Below are 15,649 nucleotides of genomic sequence, written 5' to 3'. Positions count from 1 at the left end.
AATTTTTACATATCAAGGAAATACTGAGCAAAAATTAGTGGAAGAAAAAAATTTAAGAGATGCCCCCAAAAGCATTTAAGAGATATGTTCCTACAATGACAACCTGGATAGGTATGAAAAGTGTATTCATCGAATATCTGGCACCATTAGTCAGTGTCCATGAAAGTATTAAAACAGTAAATTGCCAGAGGATGAAGTGTGCCAGAGGCACTCGCTTTCCTCCATTATCAGGAGGAAGATAGCTGTGTGTTGTGCAAACTTAGAAATGTTAACCATATAATTATTGCAGGTCAGAACACCAAGGAGTAAAGATAAAAAGGAAAGAAGGCAATAGGAGAGAAGAGACAGAAATTGATTATAATGCCGATGCAACATACTGTAGTTTACAAGTCTCTTCATGCCTGTGTGTATGTGTATTTAGTCATTCTGACATGCAGTCTCTTTCTAGAGTTCTCACAATGCGTTTATCTGTGTTTTAGCAGCATTAGATATTGGAGGCATCAGCACAGAAGAAAGGCAGAAACAAACAAACACACGTAAACCACCAGACGGGGGTCTCCCATCCTTCAGATCTTCAACTTAACGTAACATAAAAGTGTTCCTGTTTCCCTCATGACAAACACATATATATATATGCGGTGTCAGCCAATTGCTGACACTACATGTTGTGAAGCACAGGCTTTGGTTTAAAGATAAAATGAAATAAAGAAAATAAAAGAGGAGACGTAGGAGCAACAGGAGCTTTCCACTCATATTTCTCTGGGAATTAAAGTTGATGAAACCATCATTGCTACTATTATTACTGGTGTTCCTAAATGTTATGTTGATGTAAATCTAACTAGTTTATATTTATATTTTACACTTTCGTTTTGGCCAGACATTTAAATGCACCCATCATTGGCAGGAAACAACTTACATGAATTTTAAAACCAAGAATCAAATGTGTGATTTTAATTGTGGATTTTATCTACATAAGGTCAAATGTAATCCCCCAAAACCATCCAGATAAAAAATCCTCTCAAGCATTATGTTTTTTTGATGCAACTGTTCTGAATGGTTATCTCACCACTCGTCTTGGCAGAACTGCCAGGCCACAGTTCAATTGACAGACTTAGTTTTCAAACATAGCCAATACATTCTCATGATAGTTTAGGGCTTTCTAGAAGCCTCAGTCTGCTTTACCTATTCCAAAACCAGTTTTAATGGTTTTGGGATCACTGCTATGTTAGATTAGGAGATTTGAGTTGGAGAAGAAGAATTTGGAAGTCCCCTATCAACCGTTTGTTCTGCCTCAGGAAAACTGGCAGTTAAAAAGACCCACAGCATGATGCTGCCATTTCCATGCTTGACAGCTTCACCTAGACTCCTTAAAACATATCAGAATCTTTATCAAATGTAGTAATTTCCCAGTAGGTGTTTAGTATGTCCACATGAGCTGTACATTTCTGTTGAGCTTTTGAATGTATGGGTTTTGGAGAAGGGGCTTCTTTCCCCTCAGTTCATTTCTTCATCTGCAGCCTCTCACTCTGTGCCAATGTAAAACTCGCTTCACTGCAGACATTGACAATGGTGTTCCACCAGCTTCTAGTTCATAGCGGGCTTAAGCCTCAGTGGTTCCTTAATATTTTAACTAGTGTCTTTTCATCTGAGCAAGAATACAACTGGGAGCTGGAACCAGATAAAAAGGATAAATGCATACCACAATGAGATATGGATTAAATCAAGCAGGCTAACATTAAGCTTCTGTAATCGTCTTCCTAAAGTTCTCAGTCTCGTTGAAAATGTATTTGATCAAAAGCCATGACCTTGCCAAACAACAAACAAATTACTGTAAATCAAGTCTAGCAATTCTTTGAATAAAATAGATCAAATATTCAGCCAGAATTACGTGATGAGCTTGTTGAAGACATTTATCCAAATTTTCTTAGTAGTGTAGGTATATACAGCGTTTAAGTCTACATTAATAACTTTGCTTCTGTGTGGCTCAGAGAAAATCCACAATATTTTTAATCTTCTGCATCTAAATCCAGTTTAGTTGTTTGTTTTATATTATTTCAACCAGAAAAAAGAACAGTTCAAATAATTTATTAAAAACACAACAGTAAAAAGAGATTCATGCCCAAAATGCATACATTCAAACTTCTAACAGGAACATATAGAAACATAGAAATATAAGCACATTAAAAATAGGTGCAACTAGTTTTTAAAACCACAAATAAAGCATCTATAACTTATTGTTGACCGATCACATAAAATAATCCTTCTACCATTTCCATAACACAATTTCAAATCGAGATCCTTTGTTTACCTAGAGTGGTTAGATTGACTTTGCTATACGTATGTCAAATTTAGAGTAAAAAGCCATGAATGAAAATGCCTTGATGTAGTGTGGCAACAGAGCCAGGGGACTCCAAGAGAAATGGCAGCTTAGATGAAGAGAAAAACAGAACAAAATTGAAACTCTTTATGTTACCTGACTGGGTACCGGTGGGAAAATAGCTTTTTAACCACATGCATGACAAGAGGGTACTGTGGGGACTGTGCCCATGCATGTTTCGATATCTCAATCACAATGCCATCTGACAGCAGTTTAGACCTGAATATTAAATGCCTTACAAGCTATCCCACTGCTATGATTGTGTGCGTGTTTGTGCAGGTGGATTGTAATGAATGTCCTTGTAAGGATATGGACGTAGGTGGAACATAATCAGTACTGTGGGCACCATTTGTCAAGAAATGTCAAAATTCCAATGATTTAGTCCAGTAAATGTAAAACGTGACTAGGCCATCACTACTTTGTTTTGGCTTCTGGGGTTCTTATCAGTAATTACATCCCCTGCTAAACAGATGCAGCTTTAAGAGTCTGTTTGCAGGTTGAAAGGAACACCACCACATTCCCTATAATCTGCAGTCCAAAAATCATATACTGTATATGTCCATGCATTTATCCATTTTGGCTACTTAATGATTTTCATGTTATAATATTTCATCTTTACACAGCTGAAAAAAACAAGTTTCTACATACAGAATGAAAAGAGTATAAAACTTTAAAATCTCATATAGAGTTAGTTACCAGACCAGCGCCAGTGTATTGTGTTTTGATTGTATGATATTCCAAAGACGACAAAAAAGGAAAAATGAAAGGGATTAACCTAAAATTATTATTTTTTGGATCGGAGGGTTAGGGATGGTTGTAGTTTAGCTCAATGGTTTTGAAACATGTTTGAAACAACTTTTTCATCTGCTGTTGTTCTCAAAGGACAGGTTTAAAAAACCAAAGGAAATAATTAAAGACGGACTTAATCTCAAACTGAGACTTTCATGTTGCAGCTGAAATAACAAAAGAATAATAATTGTTAAATGTTGTATTGTCTGTTAATCGTAAAAGAAAGAAAATGAGCAGGACAGAAGGGATTTCATGTCATTTATTACAAAGAAAAATCCTGATCCTTACCAAGCCTGAAAATCCATACTGTAAGAAACAGTTCAAATCGTCAAAGTAGGACAAAAGCCACAAAAACAGTCATTTAGCTGCATGAATAAGCCACTTTTTTATACTGACTCTAGCCATTAATAAATCACCAATAATTATCATCAGTGTCATCATTTTGTTTTACTTTATTTAACCCATTTAACCCATTCTTTAGGGAGCAGTGGGTGGCTGTGTAGCGAGCAACTTGGGGCTAATGGTCTTGCTCAGGGACCCAGTGTGGAAGTCTGTGGGATTCGAACCAGGGTACTAGCAGCCTTTCTAGAACACAAGAGGACATTTTAGGCAACAGCCAAAATGGTGACAATGGAGGAAATCATGGTGATACATTCTCAGAAAGGAACACCGGCAGTAGGTGGAGGTGGCCTGTGCAGCCATTAAATACAGGTCCTTCTCAAAATATTAGCATATTGTGAAAAAGTTCATTATTTTCCATAATGTCATGATGAAAATTTAACATTCATATATTTTAGATTCATTGCACACTAACTGAAATATTTCAGGTCTTTTATTGTCTTAATACGGATGATTTTGGCATACAGCTCATGAAAACCCAAAATTCCTATCTCACAAAATTAGCATATCATTAAAAGGGTCTCTAAACGAGCTATGAACCTAATCATCTGAATCAACGGGTTAACTCTAAACACCTGCAAAAGATTCCTGAGGCCTTTAAAACTCCCAGCCTGGTTCATCACTCAAAACCCCAATCATGGGTAAGACTACCGACCTGACTGCTGTCCAGAAGGCCACTATTGACACCCTCAAGCAAGAGGGTAAGACACAGAAAGACATTTCTGAACGAATAGGCTGTTCCCAGAGTGCTGTATCAAGGCACCTCAGTGGGAAGTCTGTGGGAAGGAAAATGTGTGGCAGAAAACGCTGCACAACGAGAAGAGGTGACCGGACCCTGAGGAAGATTGTGGAGAAGGGCCAATTCCAGACCATGGGGGACCTGCGGAAGCAGTGGACTGAGTCTGGAGTAGAAACATCCAGAGCCACCGTGCACAGGCGTGTGCAGGAAATGGGCTACAGGTGCCGCATTCCCCAGGTCAAGCCACTTTTGAACCAGAAACAGCGGCAGAAGCGCCTGACCTGGGCTACAGAGAAGCAGCACTGGACTGTTGCTCAGTGGTCCAAAGTACTTTTTTCGGATGAAAGCAAATTCTGCATGTCATTCGGAAATCAAGGTGCCAGAGTCTGGAGGAAGACTGGGGAGAAGGAAATGCCAGAGGTCCAGTGTCAAGTACCCACAGTCAGTGATGGTTTGGGGTGCCGTGTCAGCTGCTGGTGTTGGTACACTGTGTTTTATCAAGGGCAGGGTCAATGCAGCTAGCTATCAGGAGATTTTGGAGCACTTCATGCTTCCATCTGCTGAAAAGCTTTATGGAGATGAAGATTTCATTTTTCAGCACGACCTGGCACCTGCTCACAGTGCCAAAACCACTGGTAAATGGTTTACTGACCATGGTATCACTGTGCTCAATTGGCCTGTCAACTCTCCTGACCTGAACCCCATAGAGAATCTGTGGGATATTGTGAAGAGAACGTTGAGAGACTCAAGACCCAACACTCTGTATGAGCTAAAGGCCGCTATCGAAGCATCCTGGGCCTCCATAAGACCTCAGCAGTGCCACAGGCTGATTGCCTCCATGCCACGCCGCATTGAAGCAGTCATTTCTGCAAAAGGATTCCTGACCAAGTATTGAGTGCATAACTGTACATGATTATTTGAAGGTTGACGTTTTTTGTATTAAAAACACTTTTCTTTTATTGGTCGGATGAAATATGCTAATTTTGTGAGATAGGAATTTTGGGTTTTCATGAGCTGTATGCCAAAATCATCCGTATTAAGACAATAAAAGACCTGAAATATTTCAGTTAGTGTGCAATGAATCTAAAATATATGAATGTTAAATTTTCATCATGACATTATGGAAAATAATGAACTTTATCACAATATGCTAATATTTTGAGAAGGACCTGTACATCTATGTGGATCCTCATCCTCATTCTTTTCACTGATGGTACATGAACTGTACAGCACCACACTGCCCATTTGATTACCGTTGATATTGCTTTGTTTGTTGCATTTATATACATGCTTGCAAGCTTTCTGACTACACAGACAGATGGCAATATTGCAGTGGGAGGAGCATATGGGGTAAGAACGCTGTCAAAAACAATGTGTATGTAAAGACGGAAATGTGTGCATATTAGTCAATAGTTGTGCATAAGTAAAATCCAAAAGAGGTATTGTATATTTTCTCTATAAGAATACAAAATAAAATGTTACAGCTTCAAGAAATTACAAAAACAAAGTTCCTGTTTACAGTTGTGTTTTATTCTTTATGAATACAATATGCTATAACAGTTTGTGAATATAATTTTTTTTCTATGAGAATACAAATTTACATCAGCGACTTGGCGTCACGTGATCTCAGGCTGGTTAGTAGAGCACAGAGTTAGTCGATTCCCGTCCTCACCGCCAGTAAACGTAGTGCCAGAATGGGAGGTAATTCAGTCTTAAAGGAATATTAGGAACAGAGGGGAGATAGGGGGGAATCAAGAGTATTATAAATAAAGCATTGTTCTTATTTTTATGAAATACAAAACTAAAACATAGAATATAGTGGGTGGAGTTATACAATGATGTACAGTAGGTGGCGGTATGCACCTCTGAATTTGTTGCGAACCGCCAGCAGAAGAAGCAGCAGCAGTACCGCCAAGATGACGGACCAAGAGCATATATTAACGACATTAAGACATATATAAACTTTTTAATATTACCTGGCTTTGTACCGTAGTTTCTTGGTCCGTTCTTTTGGCGCTAGTGCTGCTGCTTCTTCTTCTCTTCTTCTGCTGGCGGTTCGCAACAAATTCAGAGGTGCATACTGCCACCTAATGTACATCATTGTATAACACCACCCACTATATTCTATGTTTTAGTTTTGTATTTCATAAAAATAAGAACAATGCTTTATTTATAATACTCTTGATTCCCCCCTATCTCCCCTCTGTTCCTAATATTCCTTTTAGACTGAATTATCTCCCATTCTGGCACTACGTTTACTGGCGGTGAGGACGGGAATCGACTAACTCTGTGCTCTACTAACCAGCCTGAGATCACGTGACACCAAGTCGCTGATGTAAATTTGTATTCTCATAGAAAAGAAATCGTATTCACAAACTGTTATAGCATATTGTATTCATAAAGAATAAAACACAACTGTAAACTTGAACTTTGTTTTTGTAATTTCTTGAAGCTGTAACGTTTTATTTTGTATTATTATAGAGAAAATATACAATACCTCTTTTGGATTTTACTTATGCAAAACTATTGACTATCGTAATATGCATACATTTCCGTCTTTACATACACATTGTTTTTGACAGCGATCTTACCCCATAGAGCATCAATTGCCCTATTTTGGACATTACAATGCAAATGCTAACAAAACCATATCAAACAGAAACAGTTGAAATTCAGATTGCACAGACATTTGGTTCAGGATAGACAAAAACATCTTGTGCAACTGTGATAATATGAACCTTATGAGGATACTGATGTAGTTATCAACTTTATATCATGAATTCTTAGTTAAAGTTTTACTGAGGGGCAATAAGGAGATAATGGGGCATCAGATCCTGTATCTTACTGGGTTATTGGCTAAGAAAACTTCTTGAAACTTCTCTGATTCATACATCACAGTATATTGCTACCTGTTAGGCTGGAGCCAAACTGCGTTTAACCTTGGTTATTTGTTTAATACAATAAGTATTTGTTATGATCTCGAGAGTGTGTCCAGTGTATTGATGTTTATGGGAGTAGATGCAATGCACCTGAAAGAGAGAAGGGTAATGTTATTAAATGCATCTTTTTGAGAAACCAGCCTGCTTGCATCTAAAGTGCAGCCGCCTCTGGGTTCCCAGTGAGCCTGTTTGTGTGCTGGCGCTCCATTACGTTACACCTACGCACACAGAGAGAGCATTCACAGAATTATAAATGAAAGAGGGAGTGGTGGGAAGAAAACTCAGCAAAAAAAAAGCCAGGAATTGTACTTCTTTGTAGTTACATCTTATAATAGAAATGTGAGTGAACCAGGAGAAAAGAAACAGAAATTTTCTTTCTTTCTTTTCTCTGTTGTTTTTGATTTGTTATCAGAAAATAGAATCAAAGTTTAATCAGGCAAATTTCATTAGATAGTGCGGTACTGCTCATGTGTTATAGACAGACGAACACTTCCACACATCGAGTTCACTGCATTTTGTGTTTAGTTTTTCCTCATTTTACACCAGAGCAACACACACACACACACGCACACACACACACACACACACACACACACACACACACACACACACACACACACACACACACACAAAGCTTACATATAATGTAATCTCTTTCTTCGACCCTTCTATATCCTGCAATAAAACCCCAGCTAATACATCCCTCGTGGGCATCGATTCAGCAACAGTTTGCCCTAATGTAACTCAGCTGCACAGGGTGATGCGAAAAGATCAAAAGGTTCCCTAGGGCCTGGATGAAGCTTTCTTTGTTTGTGTTGACCCTTTTAGTACCAGTCAACAGAGTGCATTAAATGTGAAGCCAGCAGTGACTTTTGTATAAAGAACACACTGAATCTAAGCAAATTGGGTTCAAATATGTCATTACAGAGTCTAATTTTTCTTATAAGTGGGAAAGACATACCAATAAAGTAAGTCTGATGTTTGTTGGTCTTAATAAGTCAGAAAATGCTAAAGGCAACCAGCTACTTGCCTAACCATGCTCATATATGCATTCAAAGCAATGATTAAAACTTAAACTGTGAAGAATCAGACCGGATGAAGACCCAAGTTTACCTTGTCACTATGCACAGTGAGGACGACAGTAAGAAAGGTAAAATTGTTCCAAACCGAACGGTTACAGACCTCCCAAAATATTTATTTAAAACAATGCCACTATAATAAAATAATAACTTATTTTTAGGCTTTTTATGCATCTTTAGCAGATGTACAGCATATTCAGGTTTCCAGAACATTTTTTGAAGGGACTCAAAACAGTTAATATGTTGCATTGCTTAATACATTCTAGCAATGAAAAAAGAATGGAAATTAAAATATAAAGATTTACTGAGAAATTAAAAAAGGATACAAATCACAAATTTGTGCACTTAAATAATTTCTAAGGAAAGAAATACAGTTACGTTAATGCATTCGTAGTGGGTACAGCGGTTTAAGATTTTGAATCTAAATGTAAATTATGCCTTCATAAAGCATATGAAAATAAGACTTCAGAGTAAATACTGTAACGTAAAATCAGTCGCTTTTGACAGGAGGTGGCCTCGGAGGGGCACCTCTTTGTTCCCACATTGCTAAAATAACATCTAAGAATACATGCAAATAAAGAGATGGCAGGTTTAAAGAGTAATGAAACCCAAAATCAACTTTTTTTTCCGCAGATATACTGGTGCTATTGTTATGTTACTGTGCAATCTTACATTTTCATGTAAACTTGTTTAATTCTGATAAATTTGTCCTAAAACCTTCTTAGTGCTGCCCTCTTTGGGTTGAATGGTGGCTACTGCAGTTGAATTTTCTTGTTGGTTCAAACGGTACAGCTTGGTACATGTCTATGTCACAGCCCCGCATTCAAGTATAAAACCATCTCACACACGCCCCCGTTCTGTCAGATTTGGGCATCGCTGAGCCCTTGAGCCACCGGCTCAAACTGTGGCAGAAACTACCGGCGTTGCTCTGCTCACTACCTATGTTTTAATATGCCAAATTAAGCTAGCTGCCATTTTCTCTCGTTCTCCTGACCACACCCCCCAATAACCTCCTCCGCTTATAGTTTTACATCAGGTTTAGTTAATGTTTAAATACGGTAAATAAATCTCAAGCAGTTTGCAAACGATGGGCATTGCTTCAGCAACTGTACAGGATAATCGATGATGAATGTCACAGCGTCTTCAAGATTTATTGGCACCATTGCTAGGATCACTAAACAACAATAAAATACATTCATTTATCACACAGACCATTTTGCTCAAGTTCTCTAACAATAGACCTCAAATGTTTCTCACCTCTTTTTACCATTTCTGTCTTTTCACCTTCTACCTGCTCACTGTGCAGAGTGAATAAAGAGAACGTTCCTTCATCCTGATCCAGCCATATTTGTCCCAGTTCCGGTTGCTTCAAACCTTTCGAGGATTGTTCTGGAGACATCACCAACTTTAGGATTAATACACGTGTTGCTATCTTAACTGGCATGTTCTCTTGCCTCTCCCATTGTAAAGAGTTGTAAAAAAAAACTGTCATTTACGTTACGTTGTTATAAGTTATACTTTGGAGAGGAACAAAACCAGTCAGTCAGTAATTTTCTATCGCTTCTTCCATAGTGGGTTGAGGGGGAGCTGGTGCCTATCACCAGCTGTCTATGGGCGGGAGGCAGGGTACACCCTGGACAGGTCACCAGTCCATCGCAGGGCACCACAGACAGGACAAACAACCATCCACACACTCATTCACACCAATTTAGAGAAACCAATTAACCTAACAGTCATGTCTTGGACTGTGGGAGGGAGCCGGAGTACCCGGAGAGAACCCATGCATGCACGGGGAGAACATTTCTCCATGCAGAAAGACCCCTGACCAGTAGTCGAACACAGGACCTTCTTGCTGCAAGGCAACAGTGCTATCAACTGCGCCACCATGAAACAAAACCATTCTTTACTAATTTAAAGTTCAGAAAAACACGAAACAATTTAAAAACTAAAGTGCACATTGATTTTCATTTATTAAATCCTCAAGGATAAAATAGATGAAATTAATAGATGGGCAAAAACAAAGTGGACATGTAAGAAAAACGCTAATGGTTAAGAATGAATAATTATGTAATTCACAGCTGAAACTTTAGCCTTCTTTACATTGAATCTCTTTAGTCACAATTAATTTTTTACAAAACCTTGTTTAGCTAGCACTTTGCTTAACAAGAAAAAGTAAAAACAAATAAACAGTTTTTATAGAAAACAGGCTCTGTTCCTATATATAAATGAATAATCCCCCCCCCCACCCCCCCGACACACACACACCCCGAAGCAAAGAAACACAGATCTCTACTGTGTCCCTAAAAAATTTTCAAATTAACATAAATTAAGGCACATAAACTTTCTTAAGAGGCCTCCTCTAACTAAATGTAATAAAGAACCTCTCCTCCTGGATTTATGTTTTATTCAACATTTGGATATGCTCAATTAGGAGCCCCTAATTAACATTAGCTGTCCTCCAACTATGGCTGCTAAAGGATGGAGCGAAAGAGAGCAGATCATAGGTGGAGGAGGAGGTTGTACAGATTAGCCGTTACGTGGAAGCTTTGAAAATCTGTTTTAATAAACACACCTTTGCATCAACATCGAATGAATGAATGAATTTATGCTTTTGCCTTGTTCAGAACCTAGCTTAAGTATAGTGAGCACTAAACTTCTAAAGTCTTGAAAACATGAAATTAATTTTAAGGTGCCAACTGTTTTAGCAAAGACAACAACTAAACAAAACTTATGCAGATCACTGGCCATTTGAAAGGTTTTGAGACCTTAGAAGATTATTGTGCAGTTACCTGTACTAATTAGTATGTAAAAAAATTGATATTTAAATATTAAGAAACCTCTTTACTACCTGCTCAGATTCTGATTCCCCTACAGTCATGGTAAAAGAAGAAACACCCTCTGTTAAATTAATTAAACTATTAACATCTAATCTTAAATGCTTATGAAAATTTAAGTACAAGTAAACCCTAAAATAATCACACTGGTGCTGCATAATATTAAGTAACCATGCGATAATGTTGGTAAATGTAATATCGATATTAGACATGATAAATAAACTAAACATTGTTGATGTCTTTCTGTTTTAGGTACATACCAAAAATAGAACCCAGATAATGAGCAGTCTATAAAGCTATTGGGAAAAAAAAATCTACTTATTATTTACATATTTACAACAAAAAAGTTTTATTGAAAAAGTTTCTTCTGGCCATCATCTGCTGTTTATGAATGAAGCAGGTTAGTTGTAATTTCTTAAAGACTTTTACACCTTATCACCTCTATACCGTCTAAGACATTTTTATATTGCATTGACTAACAAGTCTTACCAAACATATTTAAGAAACAGAGAGCCTTAATGCATGAAAATAAAATAATTACCTAATATTTGTAGCAGACAAGGAAGTTCTCCGTGTGATGCTTATTCCACAGGGATATTCCGATAATGATACATTTGCAATATATTGTGCAGCCCTACTCATAATACCAGAATTTAAAGAATGCTCTTTCTTTTTAATAAGACTGTATACAAACATGGATAGGCTTGTTAGGGGCATTGTCAGATTCGGAGAGTGGCCTGAGGACCTTAGTACAACATTTCAGCTGAAGAACTAACATTCAACAGCCCCATTTGGCTCTGTGCGGCCTCTGCAGTTAACCTTTATGAGAGAACTCTGCTAACACAAGCCATTCTATGCATGTCACATTAATATTAATATTAATTCCTACATCTCTAAATGATAGATCAAAAGATGATATCGGCAGGTTATTATTCCAGCAGGACTGCCATAACACCTCATATATAGTCAAACCACATGAGGCACGAAATCAATTATCATTGAGAAACTTATGAAATTTTAAACAGCTTTATCAACCAGCCACCAATAATGGACTGAAGCTAACAAAGGTCAGAGAGATGAAAGACATTAGAAGGAATATATGATCTATGTCTGGCCTCCATGTCAGATTGCACATTAATGTGCTGGTGCAAAGAAAGTACAGGCAACAACGAAGACGTGTTTTTTTTTTATAAATTGAAAATGAGGGAAACAAAAGCACCATCAACTTGGGTTACATGTCCATATTTCAGTAGTGGATGTTGTGAGCTGACTCTGGCCACCAACTCTATAGTGTAATCTCTTTTTGTAGCAGCAATCTACAATTCATACACAGAATGGAGATTAACGAAGCAGCAGAGATGCAGAGATTGAAAATTAACTTATGTTTGGGTCTAACATCTGTCCAGTTGAATATTTTAACACCATATTTGAAATTGGAATGTGTGCATTTTAGTCTGCTTGACTGCAATGTCTCTATATAAGTAAACAGAATTAGACAACTAGCATGCTTAAAAAGCTGGTAGTTGTCTGGTGGAATGATCATGAACAGACATAGCTGCCCTGACGATACATCATATACCTGATACATGCAGCTACACTACCGGTCAAAAGTTTTAGAACGCCTTTCTCATTTAATGGTTTTCTTTATGTTTATGACGATTTACATTGTACATAGATTCTCACTGAAGGCATCAAATCTGTGAATGAACACATATGGAATTATGCAGCAAGCAAAAAACTGTAAAAGAACTTTAAATATGTTTTATATTTTAGATTCCTTAAAGTAGCCACCCTTTTCTGTGATGACTGAAATATTAACCTTTGGCCGTCTCTAAATGAACCTCTGGGAAGTCTTTTCAAGACTCCTTGGAAAACTATTTCAGGTGACCACCTCATTAAGTTTATGGAGCGAATGCTAAGGGTACAAAGCAGTTGTCAGAGCAAAGGGTGGCTATTTTGGAGAATTTGTAATTTTACACTGTTTACTAGATAATTCCATGTGTGTTCATTCACAGTTTGTTTTGCCTTTGGTGAGAATCTACAATTTAAGTAGTCCTAAAAATAAAGAGACCCATTAAGTAAGAATGTGTATCTAAAACATTTGACCGGTAGTGTAAGTGATTTAAACTGATGGTTAACTGCATATGATCTCCCGCAAGTCGCCGTACAAAAAGCTTTACATTCCCAAAAGCACCTCAATTCAACAAGCAAGTGTTTTGAGAGGCAGAAGATTAAAGAAACAGAGCACATTTAACTGCTATGGTACTAGCCAGGGGGGATCTAAATTATTAATGTGCATAGAAGGAGCCCAAAGTCGTTGCACTTTTTTTATTTTAAGACCACAAAAAAAAAAAGATAAAAAGCCATCATGGCAACAAATATTTAACCAAATGTTATATATATATATTTTTTTACATACATCTGTTAGGTAATATTATTAGAATAATTCCTTATTCCTTTTTAAAAATGTATATATTATTTTTTACTTTTACGTCTAATTATTAAAGCTACTAGGTTTGTCAACACCTGGAGTACACATTTTAGATATTAGTTTTTAAAATTCCAATTAATTTAGATGTTTGAGCGTGTATGATTGGGTAAGTATTAGATGTAAATAACACAGATAGCTGTTCTTCACAAACAGTGTGACATCTGTTTAGTGTAAAATGAACAGAGGGATCTATAAGAAAGCATCTTGTGGAGATGTCTGTACCCATATTATGAATATATATATATGCATGTTTCTGTTTGTTTCAGGCTTGGAAATCGATAAAACTCTATGTCAGATGTTAACATAAACAGAAATCAATATCTCGTTTACATCTTTGATACCCGCTGTAAGGAGGAAAGCTTAGCTATGTGACAAAGTTTTGAATGTCTGCAGACGGCTGAAACTACAACTCTAAAACCTTTGTAGGCAGTTTTTTAAAAGACAAATTTCTGAAAAATAAAATCTGTTACAATGCAATTTCTTAACACCCTACAAACAAAGAAAATATGTGTTGGAACTGTATGTTTGCTAGTGCAATTAACAGAGCCTGTTTCACAAAAGATAAACCTACAAATAAGAGCCACCTCTGACCTGCCTCTGAACATCCATAAATCACAAATGGAGAAGGGTGAAGGTGGGCTCCTATGCTTTTCTCTTGCTTACAAGAAAGACTAATATTGTTGGAAATATTACTAGCCACAAAAAACATGGCGTCTAAATGAGTGTTGCCTATCCCTTCTATTAGTATAACTGTTTAACAGTCCAGTTGGCAAACTATGAATGGCTTATCTCTATAGCAGCTGGCTGCAGGCTGGATATCCAAGCAAATATCTCGACTAATTAACCAGCTAACAGCAGCTTATTATACTCACGGTGTTACTCTACCAAATAAAAAACAACTAAAATGTATAATATTCTGTGGAATAATAACAAACTTACTACTAAATTTAGTATCAAAGTCCAAATAATTAAAAGTTATAGATAACATTATTAAAATATTACTATATAACATGTTATTTTAGGAGCACTTGGAATAATTGTTGTTTTTCTTTTTAAGTAAAAGTAATAAATCATGATAAAATAGGGTTTTTCTAAAGCGTATGTGTAAATATTGTGATATTTTTATTCAAGGTTATCATATTCTTTGAATTTCTCATAATCCCATGAGGGTATTGCTTTATGCTGGATAATAGATTTGAATGCTCAGGGTGATTTAACTGACGCATATTTTGTTAATGTGTTTTGCCTGTCCTGAAGAAACATTTAAAAGATGCAGATATGGTTAGGAATTTAATGAATGAAACTACATTTCCCCCTATTCTATATGTACTTGGAACTACAGAAGAATGTAAATGTGCTTTATGTCATTGTAATGCGCCCTTCATTGAAAATACTTATATCACGGACTTACCTGCAGCACACTCCTCCTCATCTGCTCCGTTTTCACAGTCTCTCTCTCCGTCACATCGCCATGATAACGAAACACATTTGCTGCCAACCCCTCCACAATCAAACTTCTCGGGTGGACAAGTCTGTCGGCCTGTTGCGAGAGGGGGGCGGGAAAGCAAATGAAAGAACAAAGAGGAAATGGGAGAGAAGGGAACCATAAAAAAGGAGGGGAAAATGGGAATAGAGAAAGAAGACAGGGAAGGTAAAAATGGGATGAGAAATGGAGAGAGAAGGGACAGCCAGTCAATGAAACAGTTTGATAACTTAGTTATCTTGTTGCTCAAATCGATTTCTTCTCAAAGGCCCGCAATTTAACTAGACACACAGTGACAGTGGAACAAAGAAGAACACTGTCAGGGTAGAAGCTGTGGAAATACACGAATACACAAGGATAAGAAAGAAGCATTGTAAAATAGAAGAAGAACATGACTATTGTGTGTGTGTAAATGTAGCTGTGAAGAAAATATTACAGTTTTCTTCACAATCAACAACCTAACTAATGTCTTATATAAACTGCTCTAACGCAAACTGAAAATGATCAAAAATAAAAATG

At 37.1% G+C, this 15,649-nt stretch overlaps 1 protein-coding gene across 5 annotated transcripts in view; it reads right to left on the bottom strand.

Moving 5' to 3' along the window:
* The window catches only part of lrp8 (low density lipoprotein receptor-related protein 8, apolipoprotein e receptor), a 238,165-nt gene that overhangs the window by 91,045 nt on the left and 131,471 nt on the right, over positions 1 to 15,649 (bottom strand). For all 5 annotated transcript variants that reach the window (XM_047375057.1, XM_047375060.1, XM_047375059.1 and 2 more), the window contains exon 4: positions 15,059 to 15,187. In XM_047375057.1, coding sequence (XP_047231013.1) covers positions 15,059 to 15,187 — 129 coding nt within the window. The remainder of the gene's footprint in view (positions 1 to 15,058; positions 15,188 to 15,649) is intronic.

The sequence above is a fragment of the Girardinichthys multiradiatus genome, chromosome 9 (assembly GCF_021462225.1).
Source record: "Girardinichthys multiradiatus isolate DD_20200921_A chromosome 9, DD_fGirMul_XY1, whole genome shotgun sequence".
In the NCBI taxonomy this organism is placed as follows: Eukaryota; Metazoa; Chordata; class Actinopteri; order Cyprinodontiformes; family Goodeidae; genus Girardinichthys; species Girardinichthys multiradiatus.
This window is presented reverse-complemented; position numbering and strand designations above follow the sequence as displayed.